The sequence below is a fragment of the Bos indicus genome, chromosome 9 (assembly GCF_029378745.1).
Source record: "Bos indicus isolate NIAB-ARS_2022 breed Sahiwal x Tharparkar chromosome 9, NIAB-ARS_B.indTharparkar_mat_pri_1.0, whole genome shotgun sequence".
NCBI lineage: Eukaryota > Metazoa > Chordata > Mammalia > Artiodactyla > Bovidae > Bos > Bos indicus.
In genome coordinates this window covers 28325555-28352331 of record NC_091768.1, presented here as the reverse complement: position 1 = coordinate 28352331, position 26777 = coordinate 28325555, and the positions used below count along the sequence as shown (strand labels likewise).

General features: G+C 36.1%; 1 protein-coding gene across 50 annotated transcripts in view; it reads right to left on the bottom strand.

Annotated features, from left to right (window-relative positions):
• Positions 1 to 26777, bottom strand: part of TRDN (triadin) — a 415089-nt gene that overhangs the window by 54196 nt on the left and 334116 nt on the right. For all 50 annotated transcript variants that reach the window (XM_070795846.1, XM_070795842.1, XM_070795840.1 and 47 more), the window contains one exon: positions 15278 to 15316. In XM_070795846.1, coding sequence (XP_070651947.1) covers positions 15278 to 15316 — 39 coding nt within the window. The remainder of the gene's footprint in view (positions 1 to 15277; positions 15317 to 26777) is intronic.

Genomic DNA, 26777 nt, shown 5'->3' with positions numbered 1-26777 from the left:
AGTGATTTTGTTTCAGATATATCTCTTACATAGCTATTTAGTACAGAACAGAAAATGGTTCTGTTGTAGATATATATCTTAGCCCAGAAGAACTACTTAACAGGCACTTTGGCTTTTAAATTGACTTGGAGATTAATATCTAAACTTTGTGCTGCTGCTGCTGCTGCTAAGTCACTTCAGTTGTGTCCGACTCTGTGCGATCCCATAGACGGCAGCCCACCAGGCTCCCCCGTCCCTGGGATTCTCCAGGCAAGAACACTGGAGTGGGTTGCCATTTCCTTCTCCAATGCATGAAAGTGAAAAGTGAAAGTGAAGTCGCTCAGTCATATCCGACTCATAGCAACCCCATGGACTGCAGCCCAGGCTCCTCGGTCCATAGGATTTTCCAGGCAAGAATACTGCAGTGGGGTGCCATTGCCTTCTCTGTATAAGGACTTTTATATATGCCTGAATCAGTTCAAAGATCCTATTACATTTTACTAGAAGTCACTATTTAGTTACATGTTTCAATAAGTTTTTAAACTTTTAATTATCAAAATTAAAATGGAAAAGTATAAATGTTAAATATATAAAATACATTGCAAAACCCTAAAAGGAAATCTTCTCTTATTTGTATATGAACTTTTTCCTATAGAGGCAACTTATCAAATATACTGTGTAAAGTTACTTGGTTGAAACAATAACACAGTATTATTTATCACAAATATATTTTTAGAGATTTAATGAAAACAGAGAATTAGCATTATTTATGTAGTGTTGGAAATCAGGAAAACAAAATACAATTAAGGCTTTTAAAAAAAGCTTTTAGTTTTCTAGAAACCATTTGGTAAGCAAGAATTGCCTTTAACACTTGAAACTAAATTTCCAGAACAATTTTATTTCATAATAGAGAGAAATGCATTATGGAATACAAGAAGTAATATATTGTTCATGGCATTCTTTAAAAGTAGTATATTGATATAGTGTTTGGAAAGGTCTTTAAGGTCTACTGTGGTTATGTACTTTCATGGATACATGAATCCAGAGAAATTTATATACAGAAACACTTTTTTTTCCCCCCCAGCTTCATTGGCTTTGCATTGTTCTAAGTCTTCTAGGCACCAATTAATTCATTAAACTTCTTGAAGCTGTACTAATAAAGTTCTATGGAATCTTTTCAGTTATTCAAGCATCCTGCCTCTGACAATTCTATTCTCACAATGCCTCCTAAATAGTTTATATTTTGCCTCAAATGTGTGGTGATGGACCCTTTGAGTCCTACTTCTTAATGTTCAAAAGAATTTAAAGTGATGTTGATGAAACTATTTAGCAGCAAATGTTTTGTTTGCACCAAGAGCAGGTATGAGAGATTAGAGGAAGTTGGAGAAGGAAATGGTAACCCACTCCAGTATTCTTCCCTGGAGAATCCCATGGACGGAGGAGCCTGGTAGGCTACAGTCCACGGGGTCACAAAGAGTCAGACATGACTGAGCGACTTCACTTTCACTTTCAAGAGAAAAGCAATATAAAGAAAGTTAAGAGAAGTAATAGAATCATTTTGAAGTCTTTTTTAATGTAGAACTTAATATAGTGGTGATGTCACACCATAAATATCACACCATAATTATTCAACTATTCAGTCATTCATTCAGCAAGTGTTGACCCAGCATTTAGTACATGTTAAGCACTTCAGTCCCCCAAGAATACTTAGCCTATAGAACTCACCTATTAATTGAAACAGAATTATTACAAAAGTGTTTAATTCTGGTGAAAGTCATGGAAATTAGATTTGGTTGAAATGCCATGCTAGGTTCATCTCATTCAAAGGGCATAGAAAATTGTATCAATTCTAGATATGACACCTATCCTTTGAAAGGTTGGAGAAAAATATAAAGAAATAAATGGACTTATTCCACTACTGACCCACCTAGCTAACTTTCTAAAGAATAATGTATATATCAACAGGAAATTCAAACTTAATAAATTCAAAAATGAATCATGATCTATTATTCTCTCCTGTAACCAAGTTCTCTATCTTTGTAAATGGTACCACATTCCACCAACAATTTCAACCAGGAAGCTAGAAGTCACCCAGTATTCTCCATGCTCTGCCATCCCTATTTAGTTGTTCAGAGTCCTGTTCCTTCCATTCAATAAACATATCTTGAGTGTAATTCCACTTGTTTATCTCCTCCTCAGTTTGTGCCTCCGTTATAGCCTCAAATATATCCTTTTCATGCTCCAGTTTTCTTTTCATCTGATGTCCTTACCCCCCTCTTGCCATCTTTCACCGTATCATGCTCATTTATTAAGATAGCTCAGCTCTTGTCTCCCTCACAAAACATTTCTTGACCTCTTTTCATGGTGGGTTAAATGCTCCTAATCTGTACCAAGTAAAAGAGGAGAGTGAAAAAGTTGGCTTAAAGCTCAACATTCAGAAAACGAAGATCATGGCATCTGGTCCCATCACTTCATGGGAAATAGATGGGGAAACAGTGGAAACAGTGTCAGACTTTATTGTTTGGGGCTCCAAAACCACTGCAGATGGTGACTGCAGCCATGAAATTAAAAGACGCTTACTCCTTGGAAGGAAAGTTATGACCAACCTAGATAGCATATTCAAAAGCAGAGACATTACTTTGCCAACAAAGCTCCGTCTAGTCAAGGCTATGGTTTCTCCAGTGGTCATGTATGGATGTGAGAGTTGGACTGTGAAGAAAGCTGAGCACCAAAGAATTGATGCTTTTGAACTGTGGTGTTGGAGAAGACTCTTGAGAGTCCCTTGGACTGCAAGGAGATCCAACCAGTCCATTCTAAAGGAGATCGGTACTGGGTGTTCTTTGGAAGGAATGATGCTAAATCTGAAACTCCAGTAACTTTGGCCACCTCATGCGAAGAGTTGACTCATTGGAAAAGACTCTGATGCTGGGAGGGATTGGGGACAGGAGGAGAATGGGACGACAGAGGATGAGACGGCTGGATGGCATGACCAACTCAATGGACGTGAGTTTGAGTGAACTCCGGGAGTTGGTGATGGACAGGGAGGCCTGGCGTGCTGCAATTTATGGGGTCGCAAAGAGTCGGACACTACTGAGTGACTAAACTGAACTGAACTGAACTGAATCTGTACTCTACGTATCCAGTGTAAACCATCACTCCTTGCATTGTGATTATTTGCAATACTTGTGTGTGCTGTGTGTTAGTCACTTCATTCATGTCCTACTCTGGGACCCTATGGACTGTAGTCTTCCAGGCTCCTCTGTCCCTAGGATTCTCCAGGCAAGAATACTGGAGTGTGTTGCCATGCTCTCCTTTAGGGGATCTTCCCTACCAAGTCTTATTATTTGTAATGCTTAGTAATTATTTACTCATTTGTCTTTTCCAAATAAACTATGAGATTCACTAGGCAAGGACTGAAACTCTCACTTTAGTGTCCTTTACACTTGTTTATTATCTCGTATAGTTCACAATAATTGTGTTTAATGAACAAGGGATTATTAAATTCTGTATCAGTGGAGGGTTGCTCTCTTGAGTAATACACACACTAAACACGTTCCCACTGATGACCCATTGAAGATGCTACTAAAATATTTGGAAAGGGTTTACAAAAAATGGAGTTCTTTAACTCTGTGACCCTGCAATAAAACATATTATCAAAGCAGAAATCTTCCATTTTTTTCTCCACATAGGATATTTTTCAAATGGTATTGTGATCATCTTGCTTTAGGATACATGAAAAAACGTGAAAGTCTGTGCAAGGGATTTCTTATTAATGTGATTATTTCATCTAAAAAAAGGAAAAAATTTACTCTGTTTAGGTGTGACTGTTGTATGGTTTGGGCCTGGAATATAGAATGCACTGAAGAGCATTTTAGATTGATTAGCACCACCTGGCACAAGCATGTTTTAATTATTATTTACTGAACTATATTACTTTGCCAACAAGGGTCCATCTAGTCAAAGCTATGGTTTTTCCAGTAGTCATGTACGGATGTGAGAGTTGGACCATAAAGAAAGCTGAGCTTCGAAGAATTGATGCTTTTGAACTGTGGTGTTGGAGAAGACTCTTGAAAGTCCCTTGGACTGCAAGGAGATCCAACCAGCCATCCTAAAGGAAATCAGTCTTGAATATTCATTGGAAGGACTGATGCTGAAGCTGAAACTACAATACTTTGGCCACCTGATGCGAAGAACTGACTCATTTGAAAAGACCCTGATGCTGGGAGGGATTGAAGGAGGGAGGAGAAGGGGACAACAGAGGATAAGATGGTTGGATGGTATCACCGATTCGATAGACATAAGTTGGAGTAAGTTCTGGGAGTTGGTCGGAGAAAGCAATGGCACTCCACTTCAGTACTCCTGCCTGGAAAATCCCATGGATGGAAGAGCCTGGTAGGCTGCAGTCCATGGGGTCGCTGAGGGTGGGACATGACTTGAGCGACTTCACTTTCACTTTTCACTTTCATGCATTGGAGAAGGAAATGGCAACCCATTCCGGCGTTCTTGCCTGGAGAATCCCAGGGATGGGGGAGCTTAGTGGGCTGCCGTCTATGGGGTCACACAGAGTCGGACATGACTGAAGTGACTTAGTAGCAGCAGCAGTAGCTGGGAGTTGGTGATGGGCAGGGAGACCTGGCGTGCTGCAGTCCATGGGGGTTGCAAAGAGTCGGACATGACTGAGAGACTGAACTGAACTGAACTGAAACTATATTACCCTAAACACCCTTTCATTACATCCTGATACTTTAAATGGGTCTTAGGCGAAAAAGTAAGACAGTAAGAAATGAGCCTCCATTATGATGTAAGCTCAGTGAGATTCCATACTTAGTTTAAAGATCAGGGCATTGATTAGGGCACAGTTTAGGGGTGGAGCATTTGTGAGGAGAACACATTAAAATGTTTGAATTTGGATAGGCCTGTTTAAAGTTGGCAGGCATGGCCTCAAAGGAACCATTATTTTTGCCATGTTAGTTATTTGTTGTATCAATTTCAGTTCCAGAGCTCTAGAATATTATATTCTGAAACCAGGGATGTGAGAATAGAAGAGACAATAGTTAATATTATTTCATTTTAACTGTACCCACATAAATAGTCTCATTTTCCTTTCTTAAGATGTTTTGGATCAAAAAGAGATTGAGGATAGGCTCAATTAATTAATAAAACTAGTATACTTTTGAATAGCAAAGAAGATATAAACTAAGCAATATATTAACATGGGGGAAAACTGAATTTTTTGTAAATTTTATAATATTCTATCAGAGTAACTCACAAATTAGCCTGGAGTTAGAAATCTTTCTAATAGAGTTGACTTCTTAACAGGCAAGTGTTTAAAAAGCTCTTGAGTTTTTTTTTTTTTTTTAAATTTAGAAAAACAGATCATCAATTTCCTCTGGGGCAACTAATAGAGTCTTCATTAGTGAATTGCTTTTGCCACCCTTAAAGCTCTCAATTCAAATCTCATTACTAACACCTTCCCCAATTAGTTTTTGGAGTGGGTTGAAATTGGGAAGGACAATTTTCAGTGAAAATTTTACATAAAGGGCAAAAAGAGCACTTCTTTATTACCATAAATTACAGAAGGAAGAAAATCTTTCTGAAGAAAACATAAAAACTAAAAATTATGTCTTTTTAAAGAGTTTAAAATATGTACCTTGAAGCAATATCTCTAAAGAAGGTGAAATATCTAATTAGTGGTGCTTTGTTTACACTAATACATAAGTAGAGTTTAGTAATTTTAAATGAAGCCATCGTTATTCCTTTTTGTCTTGATAGAAAGGCCCTTCCTAGGATTCATGAAGCATGAATCTTTCAACCAGCTGAGAAAAATCGTACCTGTCACAGATTGATTCAGAAGTGACTAATGGGACTGTGCTTGATTGATTGAATTGGCTAAGACATATTTCATCTCCCAGTCTCTAGAAGATACATTTCACCAGAAAAACTTAAGACTACAGTACTCAAGTCATTATTATAAATGAAAAAGAGAAGATTTTAATACAGAAGTGGTCAACATCCAAAGGTCAAACAGGAAAATGGTTATATCGTTTTTCCACAAAATAAAAATTGCTTATCTGAAAGCCAATCACTTAAAAAATCTCAGATTTTTAAAAGACTATCAAATTTTAATTCTGGAAAATTGTCTCATGTATTTATTAGCATAATTTATAGCTAACACACTAAATGTTTATAGGTGCCCAGACCCAGGCTAAGCATTTTCAATAAAATACTGTAACATTTAGAGTAACCCTCATGAACTCACTTTCTCATTTTAACAAATTAGGAGACAGGCTTCCAGGTCCATTTGACTGAACAACTAAACTCTTACTACATTTGTTTATTCAAAAACATTTACTGTATTTCTTACTATGTGCTAGAACACATGTACGAATGAAATAAACCAACAAAGTCCTGCCCTAAGGAACATAGAGTCTACTACCCCAATTTGTTACCAGATAGTATTATCCACATTTATCTAACAATAGGTGTACCACCACTCTTAACTTTTTTTTCCACCACTACCCCCATCATCTCTATTTATATTTTACTGAGAATAGAATGATAATACTGTATTTGAGGCTTGAAATTAGGCAGAAAAATATTATGTTGAATTGACCAAAAAGTTTGTTCAGATTTGGCCAACCTAATTTATCTGTGATGTGTTGGCAAAAGGAAGGTAAACTATATTTTATGTTACTTTGAAGTCAAATAGGACAACTTGTGAAATTGTAAGTAATTTGCTCACTGCCATAGAAATCAAGTTGAGTATATGAGTGTGGTCATCATTAATATGTTGAAAGAAGCTAGGTCATCCCACCTGTGAATTTTGTAACCTGGGAGTTCACTTCATTTTTATTCTGGTACATTGCCTGTAACTTCAGCAAAATAATGAAACCTAAGTCACAAAATTTTATAGAATTGATTATATTATGCATGTATATGATTAAATCCCCTTGATCTTTTAATTAAGTGTTCCACCAATATTGGTTATTTTTCCATTTTCTAGGATTTGGATTAGCTGGCATTCAATAAATGTCCTTGAACTTACATGGTAAAAATTATTTCAATTTTCTTGATTTCTTTGTGGTAATAATCCCTTTCAGAATATTATAATGACACATACCTACTGACAACTCAATAAATATTAGTTTACAGTAGGAACAATGGTTGACCTACTGCATTTGCATGGTTATCTGTAGGGATATTTAAGAAGTATTTATCACTAATGCCACTTATCAGTGATTAGTTAAGTTTCCATGTCTGCGTAATTTTAATACTTTTTTTTTTAACCTGAAAGAATATTATTGCCTCCTCCCCCAAGAATTTATAGTAGAATTTTTTGTCTGCTTGATGTGGGAAAAAATAAAAGGAAATTTTGAGATAGCAATGCCTGGGTATAAATTTATTATTTGTGTTAGCATATCTTCATTGTTCTAACTATAACATTATTTCTAGTCTTTCTCATTCAGTTTTTCTTCTTTTTAAAAATCAATGTTGTCACTACTTAAAAAAAATTGTATTAGCTTTGATCTACTGCACTATGGTAAATTTAAAAAGATACTGAAATATATTTATATTACATTATAATAGACATAAATTAATACAGTAACCAATTGGAACTAAGTTCTGTAAAAGATATAGGCCAGAGATACTTTGATAACTGATAGATACAAGGACATCCTGTTTTCTTTGACTGAGTCATTCATCCACTGTATCAATATCTTACCCAGCTGGTAAAATAAGAAGACTGTTTACCCTTGCCAATCATGTCCTTCAAGCAAAATTTAAGTTTATTTATTTATTATTATTATTTATTTATTATTAAGTTTATTTATTTATTTTAAGCTCAAATGAATGCGCATGTACAAGCAGTGCCCATTTGACTGTGCGTTGTTGGGAGAAAGGAATGATTGACGATTTAGTCACTTTCTGGATGACCTAAGCCAACCAGTGCTCAGAAAGTGTGACGCCCTTGTTGCTAGTTAGAAAGAAACCATTCAAAAACACATATGCACTTTGCATAAGCTAAGTTTATGGAGAGAAGACTGATGTATTTCTTGGAGATAAGGGCAATCATAGATGCCTATGAATTCTATAATAGTCTTTGTCAAATTTTAATGTGCATACTAATAACTTCAGGGACTTGCTAAAAATCCAAATTCTTATCCAGCAGTTATTGATGGGACCTAAGATTCTACATTTCAGCAACCAGGTGATGCTGATGTTATTTTGTGAACCACCCTTTGAATATCAAGGGTATAGATGATAATCATGGTTTTTTTTTTGCTTTCATAGCTGTTGAAGGCACTTTCACATACATTATATCACGTGATTTAACAATAAGTCTGTTAGATTTGCATAGAATATATTGCTGATGAGAACTCTATTTAATAAGCTATGTTTTTTTTTTTTTTTTTTTCTGGAAGTCACGTACGGATGTGAGAGTTGGACCATAAAAAAGGTTGAGCACTGAAGAATTGATGCTTTCGAACTGTGGTGCTGGAGAAGACTCTTGAGAGTCCCTTGGACTGCAAGGAGATCAAACCAGTTAATCCTAAAGGAAATCAGTCCTGAATATTCATTGGAAGGACTGGTGTTGAAGCTGAAACTCCAATACTTTGGCCACCTGATATAAAGAGCCAACTCATGGTAAAAGACCCTGATGCTAGGAAAGACTGAGGGCAGAAGGGGGCAACAGAGGATGAGATGGTAGGATTGACTAATGCCTCCCTTTTCATGAGGATATTTGGGTGACCTGTTGTAGCTATGGTGGCTTTTGAGTGACTTTCTGTCTCCCCTGAGAAGAAGACTGCATAGCTCACAGCAAAGATAATACAGGAGCTGAAACACAGAGTTTGAAGAAATCCATTCAACAAACATGGCTATCACATGATATGTTAGAGAAAAACATGTACAAGAAGACCAAGGCTGGAGAACTGTGTGGTGTGTGTTTACAGATAGAGAAAAGGCGGGAGAAAGTAAGTTTTAATATTCTGCTCTCACTTCAGCTCCATATCAAAAGCATCTTACCTGTTTACCTTGCCTCCAGTTTTGGCAGTGAGAAATGCAGTAACAGAACTTTGAAGATTTTGTTTATGAATGTTAATTTTCCTGATAAAAAATTACTTATGCAAATATTTCTGTTTTTAATTACATTGCTACTTATAATTAATGCCTATTGCTTCCTGAAAAGAATATTTAGCTATTCTTCACTTACCTAATAAAATGCATGTCCTATTTGCTATCATTTTAGTGCCTAATAATATGGGATCTTCCTGACCCAAGGATGAAACCCAGGTCTCCTGTATTGCAGGCAGATTCCTTACTATCTGAGTCATGAGGGAAGCCCCATATGCCATGTCAAAAATAAATAATTGCTACAATGTTGACTCAGTTTTAAAAAATGTTGTCATCTTTTGTTGCTGTTTTATTTTTAACACCGTTGGTTAAATGTTGTAGTTTCTGCCAAATAAAAGGATTTTTGTTTTCTTTTGAGGAATAAGAGATGATGAACATGGTCAGATATTATCCAAAGGTTAGTACAATATGAAGAAAGGAAACTATGCCCTGTGTTTGGCAATGAACACATTAGTGGTCACCTTTCAGAAGAGATTTTAGGACAAAAGAGTACTCAGCAGAAGCACCCTCACAGACCCTCAGCTTTAATTTAATCTATCCTTTCAATGTTTTCTCAAAGGTGGGAGGGGGGCTATATAAGTTAATGCCCTCCACCTATATTGTGTATCCCAGACCTTGATCTGGGACAGCTCACTTGGAATTAATATCTCCCTCTGGATTTCATGCTCCTCCTTTCCCTAGAATGCTCCACCCTATCACAGATATGAAAATGACAAACACAGCTCATTGATTCCACCTGCTGGAATATAGTATTTTGCCTCCTTTGAACAGCAAACTCCTGAAAAAAAGTAGTTGGGGTGTTCTACTTCCACTTATTACTGATAAATTCTCTTATTAATTCCTCTAAACTGCTTGCTACTTCCACCCCTTTACTAAAAATGCTCTCTAGTGATGATCCAGATGGGTGGGGTTGGGGCAGGGTGGAAGGGAGGTCCACGAGGGAGGGGTGTGTATGCATGGTGTAGGTTGAGTCATTAAGTTATGTCTGACTCTTGCGACTCCGTGGACTGTAGCCTGCCAGGAGTTCATGAGATTTCCCAGGCAAGAATACTGGAGTGGGTTGCCATTTCCTTCTCCAAGAATCTTCCTGAACCAGGGATTGAACCTGGGTCTCCTGCATTGCAGACAGATTTTTTTACTGACTGAGCCACCAGGGAAGCATAGCCAATTCATTTCATTGTACAGCAGAAACTAACACAACATTATAAAGCAATTATACATCGATACAAAAATAAAAATGCCTTCAAGTGGTCATAAAATGACAGATTTTTGTTAAATATAAGGGTTTTTCTCAGGTATCATGCCCCTTGACTTTCCTGTGACATTAAGACTATTGATTTTTCTATTGATCCTTTTTCTTGAAAGTGTCTGGCCTTTAGGATGCTGATACACTGTATCCCTATCTTCCAGGTAACACACTCTCCTTTTTGACCTGTTCTTTTTCTTTTCCAAGAAGCTGCCCTTCATTCTCTTCTCTTTTCTCTCCAAGTTCTGGTTTCTTGAAGAAATCCTTCTCAGCTTTGGCTTCTAACTCCAAACCTCTAAACTTACGGATACATAGTGTGAGGAATCAAAGTGAAAGTTCCCTATTGCCCAGTGTTGCTAGTACATCTCTCTCCCCGCAACCTGCATTTCCTCTGCAACTTCTACCTTTGATCACCTTCTCCATCCTTTCAAAGTTGAGACCTAGGAGTTTTACATATATATATAGGCTTCCCTGGTGGCTCAGAGGTTAAAACATCTGCCTGCAATGCAGGAGACCTGGTTTCGATCCCTGGGGCGGGAAGATCCCCTGGAGAAGGAAATGGCAACCCACTCCAGTATTCTTGCCTGGAGAATCCCATGGACGGAGGAGCCTGGTGGGCTGCAGTCCATGGGGTCGCAGAGTCGGACACGACTGAGCAACTTCACTTTCACTTTTCACTTTCATATATAGCTAATGTCATCAATTTCTAGCCTCTTCCTGTGAAATAGGTTGACACTTACAAAAGTAGTGATATTAATTACACTATAGAGTGTGGTTGTGATTATATATACTCAAATAATTGAAAGGGTGTATAACAAGATGTTATTAGTATTTTTCAATGAGTTGCTAGGTCCTGTGATTTTTAAAAACTTAATTCCTAATAATTTCACACAGAATATTAGTCATGGCCATAAAAAAATATTTAAAGTAAACAATTTACTTCCTTATTGCTGCCTCTCTCTCCCTATCAATTTCACTTGCCTTTACAATACTAGATTACTATCAAAGCTCTTGAGTTGAATTTATGATTCAAAATTCTTCATGTAGAATTTCACCCTGCGTGGCATTCTAAGACTTAGGATGTGACTCTCTTCTCATTCACCTTCTAATCATCCAGACTTTTCACCCTGGTTTCCTAAGTCCAGTTTTCTAGATTTCCAGAACCATGCTCATGTGTCTACACATCACTACTGCAGTCTTGGCATCCTCTCTTCCTCTGTGGCCCCTGGAATCTACTTTGGTTCTTGGTCCTCTCCTCACTGTCTCTTCTCAAGTCACTCTCATCCCTGTCTCTGACTAACTCCTGAATATAACTCCCATTTATTAAATCTGAAACAAATAGAAAACATCAACTCAGTTTCTTATTAACAACTCTACCAGGTGGGTGTAATGACCTTTCTTCAATAGATAAAATATTGAAACTCAGAAACATGAAGTAATTTAAGTCACATCCTTAGCAAATGGCAAGAGAGTAAAATTCATATTTTTCTTCTATAAAGTTGGCTTCCACCATGCTTTATAGTCACCTTCCTGTCTCAGATGCTCTTGCGTACTCCTAAAATCCCAGCTTAATCCATCATCTCCCTGAAGTTTCAATGATTAGCACAGACTATAGGAATGCCCCCTCTCTCTAAACTCCTAGAGACTCTTCACTAATTTAACTAATTATCTAAGAACCATCTTTCAATAATTCATGTCTATGTCTTTGGTTAGACTCTCTTGGGATGGGAAACAGCACTTGTTTCTAAACTTTGTTTCACCAAGCACAGTTCTTAACATATGGCAGTGATATTAGCATAATATATATTGTTAACAAATTGTGAATTGATCGTGTTTTATAATAAAATATGTCATTAGTTCTGATTTCTCTTTCCTTTTAGGAAGATGAAAATAAATATAACATAAAAATAGACAAAAATATTTAATGTAAAGTACCTGATGCAAAGAACTGACTTCTTGGAAAAGACACTAATGTTGGGAAAGATTGAAAGCAGGAGAAGGGGATGACAGAGGATGAGATGGTTGGATGGCATCACTGAGTCGATGGACATGAGTTTGAGCAAGTCCAGGAGTTGGTGATGGACAGGGAAGCCTGGCGTGCTGCAGTCCATGGGGTTGTAAAGAGTCGGACACAACTGAGTGACTGACTGACTGACTGAATAATAGGGAATTTATAGTGCATATATTGGAGAAGGCAATGGCACCCCACTCCAGTACTCTTGCCTGGAGAATCCCATGGACGCAGGACCCTGGTAGGGTGCAGTCCGTGGGGTCGCTAAGAGTCGGACATGACTGAGCGACTTCACTTTCACTTTTCATTTTAATGCATTGGAGAAGGAAATGGCAACCCACTCCAGTGTTCTTGCCTGGAGAATCCCATGGACGCAGGATCCTGGTGGGCTGCCGTCTATGGGGTCGCACAGAGTCAGACATGACTGAAGCGACTTAGCAGTAGCAGCAGCAGTGCATATATTACTTTTTCCATTATATATCAAAAGTAAAATAAGCCATAAAATACAGTGTTGTTTATAGGAATGGGTGACATGATGCAACTTTTAACTGACCAGCAATTTTTCGCTGACACCAGTAAGCGTGCTTACAACAGGAGAGCAATTTTTATACATAGCTTTTCTTTTTTTAGATATATCTAAAGCTTAATTATAATTTTTGATATTAAGATTCAATGTATCATTTTGTCTTTATCATGCATTTTTTTCACTGTTTAAAATTGCTCATTTTTCATTTATCATCCAGAGAACACATACTTTCAGATTTTATGCTGCGGCTTAGTCACTCATATAGTCTGTGACCCTATGGACTGTGGCCCACCAGACTCCTCTGTCCATGGGATTTTCCAGGCAAGAATATTGGAGTGGGTTGTCATTTCCCTCTCCAGGGGATCTTCCTGAGGCAAGGATCAAACCGTGTCTCTTGCGTCTCTTGGCAGGTGGATTCTTTACTACTGGTGCCACCTGGGAAGCCCTTCAGATTTTATAAAGTACCTCAAATGATTATGTTCATTCATTAAAAATACAAAAACACTTAAGCAATTCCTTTTGATATGTTGGCAACACTTTTGATACAAAGGAAAATAATTCAGGTTAATATTTAACCTATACATGGAATGGTGAAGCAAGAATTACTTAAATGTATGTTAAAATGTGTAAAAATGTGCTCAAGTATATGCAAGTATTTTAAAACCAATTATACAAATTTCTGGACTGGATGAAGCACAAGTTGGAATCAAGACTGCAGGGAGAAATGTCAGTATCCTCAGATATGCAGATGACTACCACCCTTTGGGAGAAAGCGAACAGCCTCTTGATGAAAGTGAAAGAGGGGAATGAAAAACCTGGCTTAAAACTCAACATTCAAGAAACTAAGATCATGGCATCTGGTCCCATCACTTCATGGCAAATAGATGGGGAAACAGTGGAAACAGTGACAGAGTTTATTTTCTTGGGCTCCAAAATCACTGCAGATGGTGACTGCAGCCATGCAGTTAAAAGATGCATGCTCCTTGGAAGAAAACTATGACCAACCTAGACAGCATATTAAAAAGCAGAGACATTACTTTGCCAACAAAGGTCCATCTAGTCAAAGCTATGGTTTTTCCAGTGGTCATGTATGGAGTCATGTATGTGAGAGTTGGACCATAAAGAAAGCTGAGTGCCAAAGAATTGATGCTTTTGAACTGTGGTGTTGGAGAAGACTCTTGAGAGTCCCTTGGACTGAAAAATCAAACCAGTCAATCCTAAAGGAAATCACTCCCGAATATTCATTGGAAGGACTGATACTGAAACTGAAGCTCCAATACTTTGGCCACCTGATGCGAAGAACTGACTCATTGGAAAAGACCCTGATGTTGGGAAAGATTGACTGCAGGAGGAGAAGGGGACAACAGAGGATGAGATGGTTTGATGCCATCAGCGACTTGATGGACATGAGTTTGAGCAAGCTCCAGGAGTTGGTGATGGGCAGGGAAGCATGAATGGCATGCTGCAATTCATGGGGTCACAAAGAGCTGGACATGACTTAGTGACTGAACTGAACTGAACTGATCTGAATGTCTGCATGTACACTGTATCACTTTCACTCTAAGGAGACATATAGATATAACCTTATTGCATATGTAGATACAGGTGTGTAAATATCTTCATAAACATCTTCATATAGATAGTTTATATCTTTATCTTCATATAGTATATAAAATATTTGGAATGGAGTTAGCCCTAGAAAGATTGTAATTAAAAGAAGTTTTCATCAGGAATTTTAGTGTTTTCTTCCTGTCCTTTATTCTATAATGTTCCTTCTTCTAACTTTTAACACCTGTCTTAAAAATGACAAGCTAATCTCTTGTCTTCTTTTCTCATAAAAATTTTCAGGAAGTCTCTTTTAAAAGTACTCCTATTTTCAAATTAAAGGTCAGTAATACAATGGATTACCTCTCCTAAAATATGTGGATATTCAAATAGTAAGGGAGAAAATGATTGAACTTTTATGTTAAACCATATGAAACTACTGTTTTTTAGGTAAAAGATGTTCAAGTGTAGGCGATTCCATAAGGTTCAACCAATTATAAGATTTAGGCATTTGTCACAATCTGGCTACATCCTCTGAAATTCAGATTGTCCCGTTAGCACTTTGAAAACAGTATTCAGTTACCCACTAGATAAATAAGGAACAGCATATGTTAACAGGTCCAATACTTGGACAAACAACTAAAATCTGCTACCAGAAAACAGAATCCATATTAATTTTAGCATACATCTGTTTATTACTTATTACAATGAAAATATATGAAATACACAAGTATTTTTCAATGTTTTCAGCCTTGGACAACCTGGTCATAACACCAGCCTTGTTCATGATAAACAGAATATAAATTAAAAGGTAAATCTCGCAAGGTTTCCTTACCTGCTTTGGGCATCTTTTCATCTTTTTTAATTTCAGGTTCTGGGGTAAAACAAACAAATTGGAAAAAAATAAGCATTTTTTAAAAATCAGTACTAAATGGAATAATAGGCAGGCTTTAATAGATTTTTCTCATTTGTTCTCAGTTTCAATTATAGTTTCATACTTTAAACAATATACAATGGAATATGTATTTGAAATAAACTATAAAGTAACTTCAGCAAAAGTACTTTGGTTTAAATTTCTATTAAAAACTGAAAAGTTTTAGTATACTAATCAAGAAATTTGGCATTATACTAATCAAGAAATTTGGCATTCTGTCTTCAATAAGAACCATCTATTATGATTCATAAATTCTCTTAGCATTGCAGATAAGAAAATTAGCCAAAACTGCTCAGGAAAAAATATGTTCTAATTTTTCCTAATTTGACCAATTTAAGCAATTTTCTATTTTTGAAAATATACATTGAATTCATGGAGCTCCACCTGGTGGTTAATTTAATCATTTCAAACTGGTATAATTGTTTTTACTAGTATTTGTTATTAATTTTATAAAAATAAAAAAATGGCTTAACTTTGGTATAATAATATAAACACATTAAAATATTGTCCTTTCTTACTGTCCTAGGACAATGGCATTTGTCTATAAACTCTGCATTCTAACTTAATATAAGTATAGGATAAATACATAGTGTTTTGAGTTATCTTCATGACATTATCCCAACCACTGTAATAATTACATATTTTCATATTTCCCAGTCTTTTCCCTTATTTAAACAATTTTGCCTCCGTCTCAGAGTTCTCCTTTGTTGGCATAAATTCTTGTTTGATTAATGGAAGGGTTCTGGTACATTACAATTTTTCCTGCTTTCAAACAGCAGAAAAACTGAGCTCGTGGTTGAGCTATTACTGAGTATAAATTTTGTGTCAGGCATAGTGCTAACTGGCTTTATTTAGGGCTTAGCCTAATAGGGTCTATTTTCTAAAGTTATGATTTTTTAAAACATAAAAGCTCGTTTGCTTAACTGCAGAATTGGCTGTAATAGAGAATTGCATAGCCATTGACACCCTACTTCCTGTAACACTTGAAGGCACATCCTGTGAAAAGTGATTATCGGTACTATTGCAGGTCCACACTCCCTGGCACGTATCTCTCTTTTTCAGTTAATACATTCATTAGCTGGGGAAGAAGTGGAGTTGCTCAGTTGAGTGCAACTCTGCAATTCTGTGGACTGTAGCTTACCAGGCTCCACTGTCCATGGAATTTTCCAGGCAAGAATACTGGAGTGGGTTGCCATTTCCTTCTCCAGGGGATCTTCCTGACCCAGGGATCAAACCTGGGTCTCCCACATTGCAGGCAGACGCTTTACCCTCTGAGCTACCAGGGAATCCCATACACTATTTTAATGTTTCCTATGTGCCTTAATGTTATATAAAGTTTTGTTATACATTTTTTTAAATTAAATTTTTGTTTGTTGTCTGTGTACTGTCATTAGATTTTAAGTTTCATAAGGGCAAGAGCTGTGTCTTGTTTATTACTCAAATATCAGTATTTGGTCAAATATCTAACAGGTGGTGTTATGATCAATAAATATTGTTGAATGAATGGCTGAACAAAACAAATTCAGGCAAAGAAATATAGAGCAAAAAAATATATAAAAAGATGAAATGCTCCCTCCTGTGTATCTGTAGTCCTAGAAGAAATTGATTAATCCCATGGTTCTAGAGTTAAAGAAAAATTCAGTGCCCTAGGATGGGGTCCATAGGCATTTTGTTCATCATGTAGAACTGTCTGTTTGAAAGTTTTTCTTCTCACTGTACACTTGTTTTTCTCCCCTGTCAATCACATTGCCACTATAATCTTGAAATGGAACCATTTTAGCCTTGATGCTTGTCAAAAGATCTTCTATAAAAAATAAAAGTTGTGGGGAATATTTTTATCATCTATGTGCACAGTACAATCAGAACCAACTTCTACCTTGTTCATGAAATTTTATAATTTTATAATTATATAAATGTCTTATCATCATGCAACATGTACGGGGCTATGGACCCTCTCATGATGCTGGAACTACTGACTTTCGGTGTTATATAAACACTAACAAGATAAATGCACAACTTAGGAATTCTTGGCAAGTGTGGAAAGAAGGCTCTTGGATATGTAATCTAGCTTTAATAGCAAGCTCATTTATTTAGTTTTGTTACCTTGGGCATAACTTAAAACCTCGTCTCAATTTTGTCATTGCTGAAATGGAGAAAATAATGTGAAACTGATCAGAGAATTAAGAGTAACATACAGAAAAAGCTTACTTATTTTAAAATTATGCTCATGAACTTAAATTGCAGCACCTCCCAAGGTAATTTTCTTTTGTTCTTACACAACTGGGATTTTACCCTTGAATATGCAAAGCAGGAATTGATAGGTGAGTATTTCTAAGGTGAACATCTCTTTTATTAGGCTACTTGGTCACTACGAACTCAGTGTCTCTGTTTTGTAGATGGCATTTTTACTGAAGCTTGTCTTTGAGTCATATATAGATGCCTGTTCTTAGTCATATAAAAATGATAACTAGATATATATGTCTTTTACACATAGACATATTTTATGTGTTTATGTTGTTGTTGTTCAGTCACTAAGTTGTGTCCAACTCTGCAAACCCACGGATTGCAGCACACCAGGCTTCCCTATCCCTCACTATCTCCTAGAGTTTGCTCAAACTCATATCCGTTAAGTCAGTGAAGCTATCTAGCCATTTCACCCTCTGCTGCCCTCTTTTCCTTCTGTCTTCAATCTTCCCCAGCATCAGGGTCTTTTCCAGTGAGTCGGCTCTATGTATACATCTTTCAGTCACTCAGTTGTGTCCAACTGTTTGCGACCACATGGACCGCCAGGCTTCCCTGTCCTTTATCAACTCCCGGAGCTTGCTCAAACTCATGTCCATTGAGTCGGTGATGTCATCCAACCAATTCATCCTCTGTCATCCCCTTCTCCTCCTGCCTTCAATATTTCTCAGCATCAGGGTCTTTTCCAATAAGTTGGCTCTTTGCATCATGTGGCCAAAGTATTGGAACTTCAGCTTCAGCATCAGTCCTTCCAATGAATATTCAGGGTTGATTTCCTTTTGGATTGACTGGTTTGATAAAAACAATATATATGTCTATAATAATGTGTGCTCAGTCATGTCTGACTCTTTGCGACCCTATGGACTGAGACCACCAGGCTCTGATCTCAATGGGATTTTCCCAGCAAGAATACTGGAATGGGTTGCCATTTACTCCTGCACAGAATTGTCCCAACACAGGGATCAAACTCACGTCTACCCGTGTCTCCTGCATTGAAGGCAGATTCTTTACCACTGAGCCATTGGGAAATCCCTATATATGAATATACATTTTTTTTTTTAAGTTTAGTCAAAAGGTTTAATTGAAGTTTCAGGAAACTAAGGGCAGTGAATGATGCTGAAGATTGCAACCTGGAAGTTGGAAAAAGAGAATAGGAACTTTTATTTTCACCCATCTATACTGCTAAAACATTTTTACCATTATTATTATTATATAAGAAAAATATCTGGTGTCCATAAACATTTTTCACGAGCCCTTCATTTGAGCTTCACACACAAGCTCTGCAGAAACATGGGATCAAACAATCCCCAAGCTGAATGGTTGAAGCAGACAGCCTGCCAATTTGTATGTAGCAGAGTTTTCCAGGCTGTTGATTTCATTTATGAAATGTGAATTGCTGGTGGGCCTGGGGAGGGGAGCTTCATTAATGATTTTTCAATGTCATCAACACTACATTCTCAAGTGAAGCAGGCCAACCAAATTTAAACATGCATATGCTTGAGTTTAAAAAAGGGTAGCAGTGGAAAACAACTTTGTTTAGGAGTCTCTGCTTTGTCTTCACAAATCAAAAAGAAGGTATAAATCCCAAGAATGTGCATTCTTTTTCGAATGCCTCCATTTTAAATACTTTGCAAGTTAGAAGCTGAATGACACTACTCTTTCTTTTCCCAATCTTTTTTATCATTATCACACAATAAAACAATTTATCATTATCACACTGTTATTTGCTTCTTCAGCACATAGGAGCTTTATATGTGCAATAAAATATAATAATTCTTGGTTTTGCAACCAATGATGTTTTGTATATTCTACATGACACTCAGTAAGTGTATTATATACATTATCTAAAATTTATTTAAATAATGTTAAATATTCATAAATATTTATTAGCTCACTAACCACAGTAGAATACAAACTTCCTGAGTCCTGGGATGATTTTCTGTTTTATCTTTTATATGATAGTGCCTAGATCAGTGTTTTGCACAGACTAAGGATCAATAAATATTTGCTGTATGAATGAACATACAAACCTAATATAAACCTAATATTACACCCACTTTATAGATAATAATATTGAGGCCTACAGATAATAACATTGAGGCTTAATACTTATCTATGTATGTACTTCCTAGTAAGTGGAAAAACTGGTCTCTGAATACTGATTTTTTCCAACTCTAAAATGTGAAGCATTTGTAAGCACACTGCTATGGGTTTTTCTGGTGGCTCAGACAGTAAAGAATCTGCCTGCAAGGAAGGATCCCTGGGTCAGGAAGATCTGAAGATGGGAATGGCTTCCAGTATTCTTATCTGGAGAAAACCATGGGCAGAAGAGCATGGTGGGCTACAGTCTACGGGGTCGCAAAGATTTAGACACAACTGAGGGACGAACAAACACACAAGCACCCTTCTATAACTACTGTTGATACAGATAGAATGAATGTTTTTAAATATCTCACACAAAAAGACTACATAGAAAGCCACATACTACATCGTAGAGGTACACATTACTAACAGAGTCATTAAGATTGTAATTGGCATGAACAGTAAAGCCATTGAGGTTTCTAGTTTTTTCAGCCAGTCATTAAATAATGAATCATATAAACAATTTCCTAAATTAAGCTGGTTAAACTAAATAGACTGACTATTGATAGAAAATTGATAACTGCCTCACTCACTGCCAGAGTAGTAGTTAATATTTAGTGTCAAGGAGAGACTTCACACTTAAAATCAGGTCACCAAACCCATTTGTATGAAATATATAAAGGAGCTTCAGTATTGTTTTCCTTTGTCAATTCTATGTCAGTTTTGGTCTGAGGGAGTCTAGAGAGCCTGCTAGCAAAGGAGGCAGGTCATGCTGCCAGGCACGAGTCCCAAATGTACCTCAGGTGACTGTGTGACCTGGGCAATTCACTCCTAGCATTTCAATTTTCACATTAATGAAAAAAAGGATTGTTGTGAAAATTAGATTGAACACAACTGTGAAGCACTTAGAACAAAGCCAACAGTGTATGTTAGTCTCTTTACTGATATTTGAAATGATTTTTCTTATATTTTTCCACCATAATGTTAAAGCATATTTAAATATAAATATATTTAAATAAAATAATTAAAGTTATATTAAATGAAGTTACATTCATAAATTTAAATCCATGATTTTTGTATCTTTTGAGTAGTCATTTGCACTTTTCAATGAATATCTGCTACTATTACAATTATACACATACACATTTACATTTCACTGTGGTCCTCATTGGGCTTCCCTTGTCGTTCAAGTGGTAAAGAATCTGCCTGCAATGCAGGAGCCGCAGGTGACACAGTTTCGATCCCTGGATCAGGAAGATCTCCTGGAGGAAGAAATGGCGATCCACTCTAGTATTTTTGCCTGGAGAATCCCATGGACAGAGGAGCCTGGCGGGCTTCAGTCCATGGGGTCGCAAAGAGTCGGACACGACTGAGCGACCTAGCATGCATACGCACGTGGTCCTCACTGTATTATTTAACAATCAATGTTTTGTAAAACACACACATACACACTTTCACATTTTCTTTCCTGCATGAGAGATGGAGCACTACTGTCACTCTAACCAGCTTCACTACAAGATTTGGATTTGGAACAAACTTCAGTGAATCCGTGTTTCTTCTTAATTATGTCTTAAGAGAAACTGTTGAAAATAAGAGATGTATTTTAGTAGGTAGCATTTTATTTCATCTGCCGTGGACGCATGATTTTGTAATCCAGGTAAATACAACTGTGAGAAAGACAAGCTCTGATTACCAATCAGTCTGACTGGGATCATCTTTAGTTCACAGACTTTCAAAAACACAAAACTGCCCTGAGTTTGGGTAAAGTCACAGAGAGAACCAACACCTACCAACTTCTACTCCACTTTTCATCTTATCTCTGTCTACGTTTCTTTAATTCAATACTACATGGGCTGTTTAATTTTTTTCCTTTCTCTTATTTAACCACGTTCACATGTTTATGAAACCTCATGCACCTTCTATGTTCCTATTTTTCTTGTTTGAGTTTTTAAATCGGTGTTATCTTTGGTTATAAACTGAGGAATCCTTTCATGCATAATAAAGGGGTAAGGTGATGGTGTTCTCAAGTAATTGCCCAAGCTCATCCAAAGCAAGAGATCATTTGTTGCACTGCAGTTGGAGAAAAACCAACCAACCAAACAAAAAAGTCCTTCAGTTTAAAACGTATTTCCCTATTTATTAACCAAATGATCTAATGCAGGCATCAGAAAGACTCTAAATTTTAAATTCCTAACCTTCTGAAATGGGAACAATGATAATTAGCTGATGTCTCTGTGGCTGAAATGAGACTGAATAATTTAACAAATATTTCCTGAGCATTCATGTACGAACATACAACACATAGACATCCACAGATTGGATGAAAACTTTCGTATGCCTCATCTAAGGCACCACTGGAGGCCGCTTCACTTTTACTGTCTTCCAGCTTTCTTTACCAAGTATCCTGAGATCTTGGAGGACAAGGATTGTGTCTTCTTCATTAGTGGAGTCTCATGACTAAGATATCCCCAGAATATTATACTATCACTCAAATGTTGTTATGAAACAAAACAATTTAAGATGTGGTTTAAAAATGCTGAGAAAATAAAATTTATGTTTCATTTTTAGATGTTTTAGATCAAAATATAAAGTAGAATCCTTGTCCCACTAATCAAAAATTTGCATGGGTGGAAAAGACCATTAGAATGGACCCAGCAGACACACAACACTGGGGGAAATTATCTTCAGATAACTATCTGGTAATTTCAGAGCTGCAGTTAGAGTCTCAAGCTACTGGGCACAGCGCTCTTTCCATAACAGGTATGCACACATACACAAACACACCCCCACCACACCCATGGTGTGTATTTCTGTCCGTGTCTGTCTCTCTCTCACCTCTCATTCCCATTGTGTCAACAGGAAAAGAAATTATGCTTTATAAGCTTCTATAGTTACAGTTCTAAAAATAGCTTTAGTTTGCAATACAAACACTTAATGCATGACCCAACGTTTATGCCTAAGTCCTGATTCGGCAACACTTCTTTGGCAAGATTCCCATAGGACTTTGGTGCTCAAAAGTAAGTTTGCTGAGTGGACACTAAAAACACAAAATGAGCCAGAGGGTATTCTCTCTTTGCAGTGCAGAATAAATGCATACATTTTCCCTGCCTCATCCTGTCATCGTTTCATTTTTGTGATCCTTTGTCTTTTGTATATGCTAAATACAATGTACCACGTTGCTGATAGTGTCACTCTGTCTCTGTCTAATCTTTTTTGTATGCCTTGCTATGTGCCTCATTATTCTACCTTTCCCTGAAACTTCCCAACATGAAGACTCTGTACTGAAATAAGTAAGAAATAATGTGAGGAGACTGAACATACTGTAGGTTGCACAGATAATAGTCAGTACGAACAAGGTCCTGTGATGTTATCTGAAGATGGCAGGAGAGGTGGTTGGATTTATTGCAGGTAATGAGCCAGGTGACTTTAAACCATTCAAATGGTCCAGAAAATGGTGGAAAAATCACTTGCCAAGGCAAATAAGCAGACATTCTTATTCTTTTTCCCCTTAACAAAAGAGAGTCACTTTTTCTTACTTATATCTCTGAGCACCAGCATGCATTTTCTTTGACTTGAAGTGAGAAGAATCAGTTAAATTAATAAAAGGTCAAAGGTCATAGGTATGGATCATCCTACATCTGGTTAAATACTTAAAAATAATAGATGACCTGATATGAAAAACAATACATTTAAAGCTTTTTAAAAAAGTGAACAAGAAAAATAAAAATGAATTAATAAATAAAAACTATGATATTTAAAAACTTTTTCCTTCAAGGAGAGAAGCACATTAGGATATTTGCATAAAGTGGCTTGGAGTGACAAGAAACATGAACACACAGAGTGAAAGTGAGTCATTCTTTAGAGGGCTTAAATGGAAAGAATACCAAGGAAGGAATACTGAAGCTTTACATTTATAACTGCCATATATTTCACATACATATAGTTGTACATATATTATGTACATTAGTTTTTTGGAGGAAGGAAGTAAAATTCACAGTACTTGGATGCATTAATTTTGGAAAGCCAGTGATTACAGAAAAAATTTTGGCAGTCTCAACTACTTCACTTACCAACATATAACCACTTTCCATTCATTCTATCAACTTGGCAGTTTGGCCTGATGGGCTTAACTGGAAAAGCGTTGGGCTGTTAACCGCTGCTTAGAATAAAAGTGCTATTGTTTTTGGTACTATTCTTATCTTCAGGAAAGGAACTGTAAATGACTTTTGTTCACATGTTTGGCAGAATTCAGCATGAAGCCTTCTGGTCCTGGACTTTTCTTCATTAGCAGGCTTTTGATTATGTTCTCATTGTTATTATTCTGTGCAAATTTTTTATTTCTTCATGATTCAGTCTTGGCCATTGCATGCGTCTAGATATTTACTCATATCTTCTAGGCTATCCAAGTTGTTGGCATAGAAACATTCATAGTAGTCTTTTATGATCCTCTTTTTAATTTTTTGTAGCAAGAGTTATAATATCTCCTCTTTTACTCTGATTTCATTTTACTTGGCTCTTCACTTTTTTTTTTTTAATCTAGCCAAAGGTTTGTCATTTTTATTGATCTTTTCAAAAGACAACTCTTGGTTTTGTTGATCTTTCTACTCTTTATTTTGTTTAAGTCTGCTCTAATCTTTTTTATTTCCTTCCTTCTGCTAACTTTGGGCTTAGTTTGTTCTTTTTTACTCTAATACCTTGAAGTATGCAGTTAGGTTGTTTATTTGAAATCTTTCTATTTTTTAATGTACTTATTGCTATGAACTTCTCTCTTAGAACTGCTTTTGATGCCTTCTGTTAAGTTTTGGTATGTTGAGTTTTCATTTTCATTTTTCCGAAGATATTTTCTAATCTCCCTTTTAATTTCTTCTTTGATTTACTGGATGTTTAAGAATATGTTGTTTAATTTCTATGTATCTGTGAATTTTAATATTTAAGTGTGCATGATATTATCATTATGTTTCATGCTTTTTGATTGGACATTAAATGAAGCCTTTCAATAATCCTTTCTAGGCTACAGTCCATGGGTCTTAAAGAGTCAGACATGACTGAGCAACTAACACATTCACACTTTCAATTTCATTATTTACTAAAGAAGATATGATAAGCTTTCAATCTAACAAGATTTCTTTTAAAAATAATTTCTTTTTCAGCAGGAATTTTAAAAATTGTAGCTGTAATAATATATGTGAGAATTTACTGACTCCCTCTAAGGAAAGAAGGTCTAAGGTGACACCATCTCTCACAGGTGAAAGTGAAAGTCTTTGTATATAATGCTATTCTTTCTGTCAAAATGTCCAAGGACTGTCATTCACACTCAGCACCACAGGCCCGAAACTTGGTTGTTTGGTAGTAAACAAATGATGACATTAAATGCATAAAATTTCAAAGCACCAATAATATCTCAGTGTATTACTATAAGAGGTCATTGTTGCTTTAAATGATAAAATAAAAAAGATACTAAATATTCTCAAGCAGTTATTTGAAACATACAGCAATGCAGAAAGCTCAACATTAATGAAATGAGGATATAACTTTTTAAAAAATGCATCTTTTCCAAAATGCTGCCTTCTGTGATCATGCACTGGGTGGAGCTCCGCTGACCGTCTGGGATAGGATGATGAAAAAACAATCCCCAGAATGATGGAAGAAGACAGGAAACTCTTAAATAGATATTTCCAGTGTCCAAAGACTCAAATTAGCACCATGTGTTTTTCTTGTTGTTTATTCGCTAAATTGTGCCTGACTCTCCTAAATTGTTTTTCATTTATATATTTATATATTCCACACACATTTCTAGTGGGGAAAAATTTTGCATTTTGCTTTCTTAATAAAACTGTGGAAATTTATAACACTCCTGTCCCTCATTTTTTAATACTTATATCTTAGTTTGGAAAAAATTATAACATCATTGAATGATTAAATTACTTGATGGATATTTAGATATTTATATAAATGTTTATTGAAATTGACAGATCATGAAAAAGAAATCTAGAGTTATTTTAAAGAAATAAATTATCTAAATACAAAGAATGTCTTTAGTCTTCATAATTAATTCATTCTTCAAATAATACAATGTAACAACATTTTGCTGCCTGTTGAACATTTAACATAACGTGTAAGAATTCTCCTGCAAGCAAAATATTTGAATTTACATATTATGTCAGAATAACTTGAAAGCGTATGTAGCACCAAAATAACTACTACATAGGGGACAATAAAAATAAAGTTTTGGATATGATGATATTTTTCTAAAGTGAAACATGAATGCCTTAATAGGTTTGGAATCCTTATTGCTTTAAGTACTTTAAAATAAATTAAGTACGTTATGTGGGCTAAGAAAAAAACTATGCTGTGCTTTCTTGTTTCATTAAATAACAATTTCATTTAATTTAAATTTAATTGAAAAATAAGAAAATATATGACTTGAGGGTATGTTTTTTATCCATTGCTACACTGACTAATGGAGTCTCTCCTGCATCCTTCATGTATCTCACTAAGTCTTCTGTCAGCTTCCCCTCCCACTGCACTTCCACATTGCCCTCAGCGCCAACACATGTTTATACAAGTTCATGAAAAACCTTTTCTTTTAATACAATTCCAATAATTTGGGATTTTTACACTAAGCCCTTGCATATTGGTCAATAGTTCACACAGATTTCTCTTCAGGGTAAAGTAGAAACGGGCTCTATTTGAACATTCGATACAGCAGGTGTATTTCATGGTTTTACTGGTTCACTAATATGTTCATTTTAATGATAAGAAATATTAGACAATTTGGAGAACGATACCAGGCCCATAGAAGTTACTGGGATAATTAGAAACTAAATGTATTACATTGGACTTAACATATTTACTTACATTTTAGGGAATGTAACTTGATGCATGGCATATCAGAATCCACATACCTATGAGCCTAGTATAATAGGAAGGCCAGAGGGCTAATAAGACCCCTTAGTAAGATCATAGTGCTTGATTGGGAGATCAGAGTTCTCATGCAGGTTCTGCTGCAAATTATAATAACTTTGAAAAGTTTCTAGACTATTTCAGTTTTATCCATCTATAGGGTGAGGATTTTGGA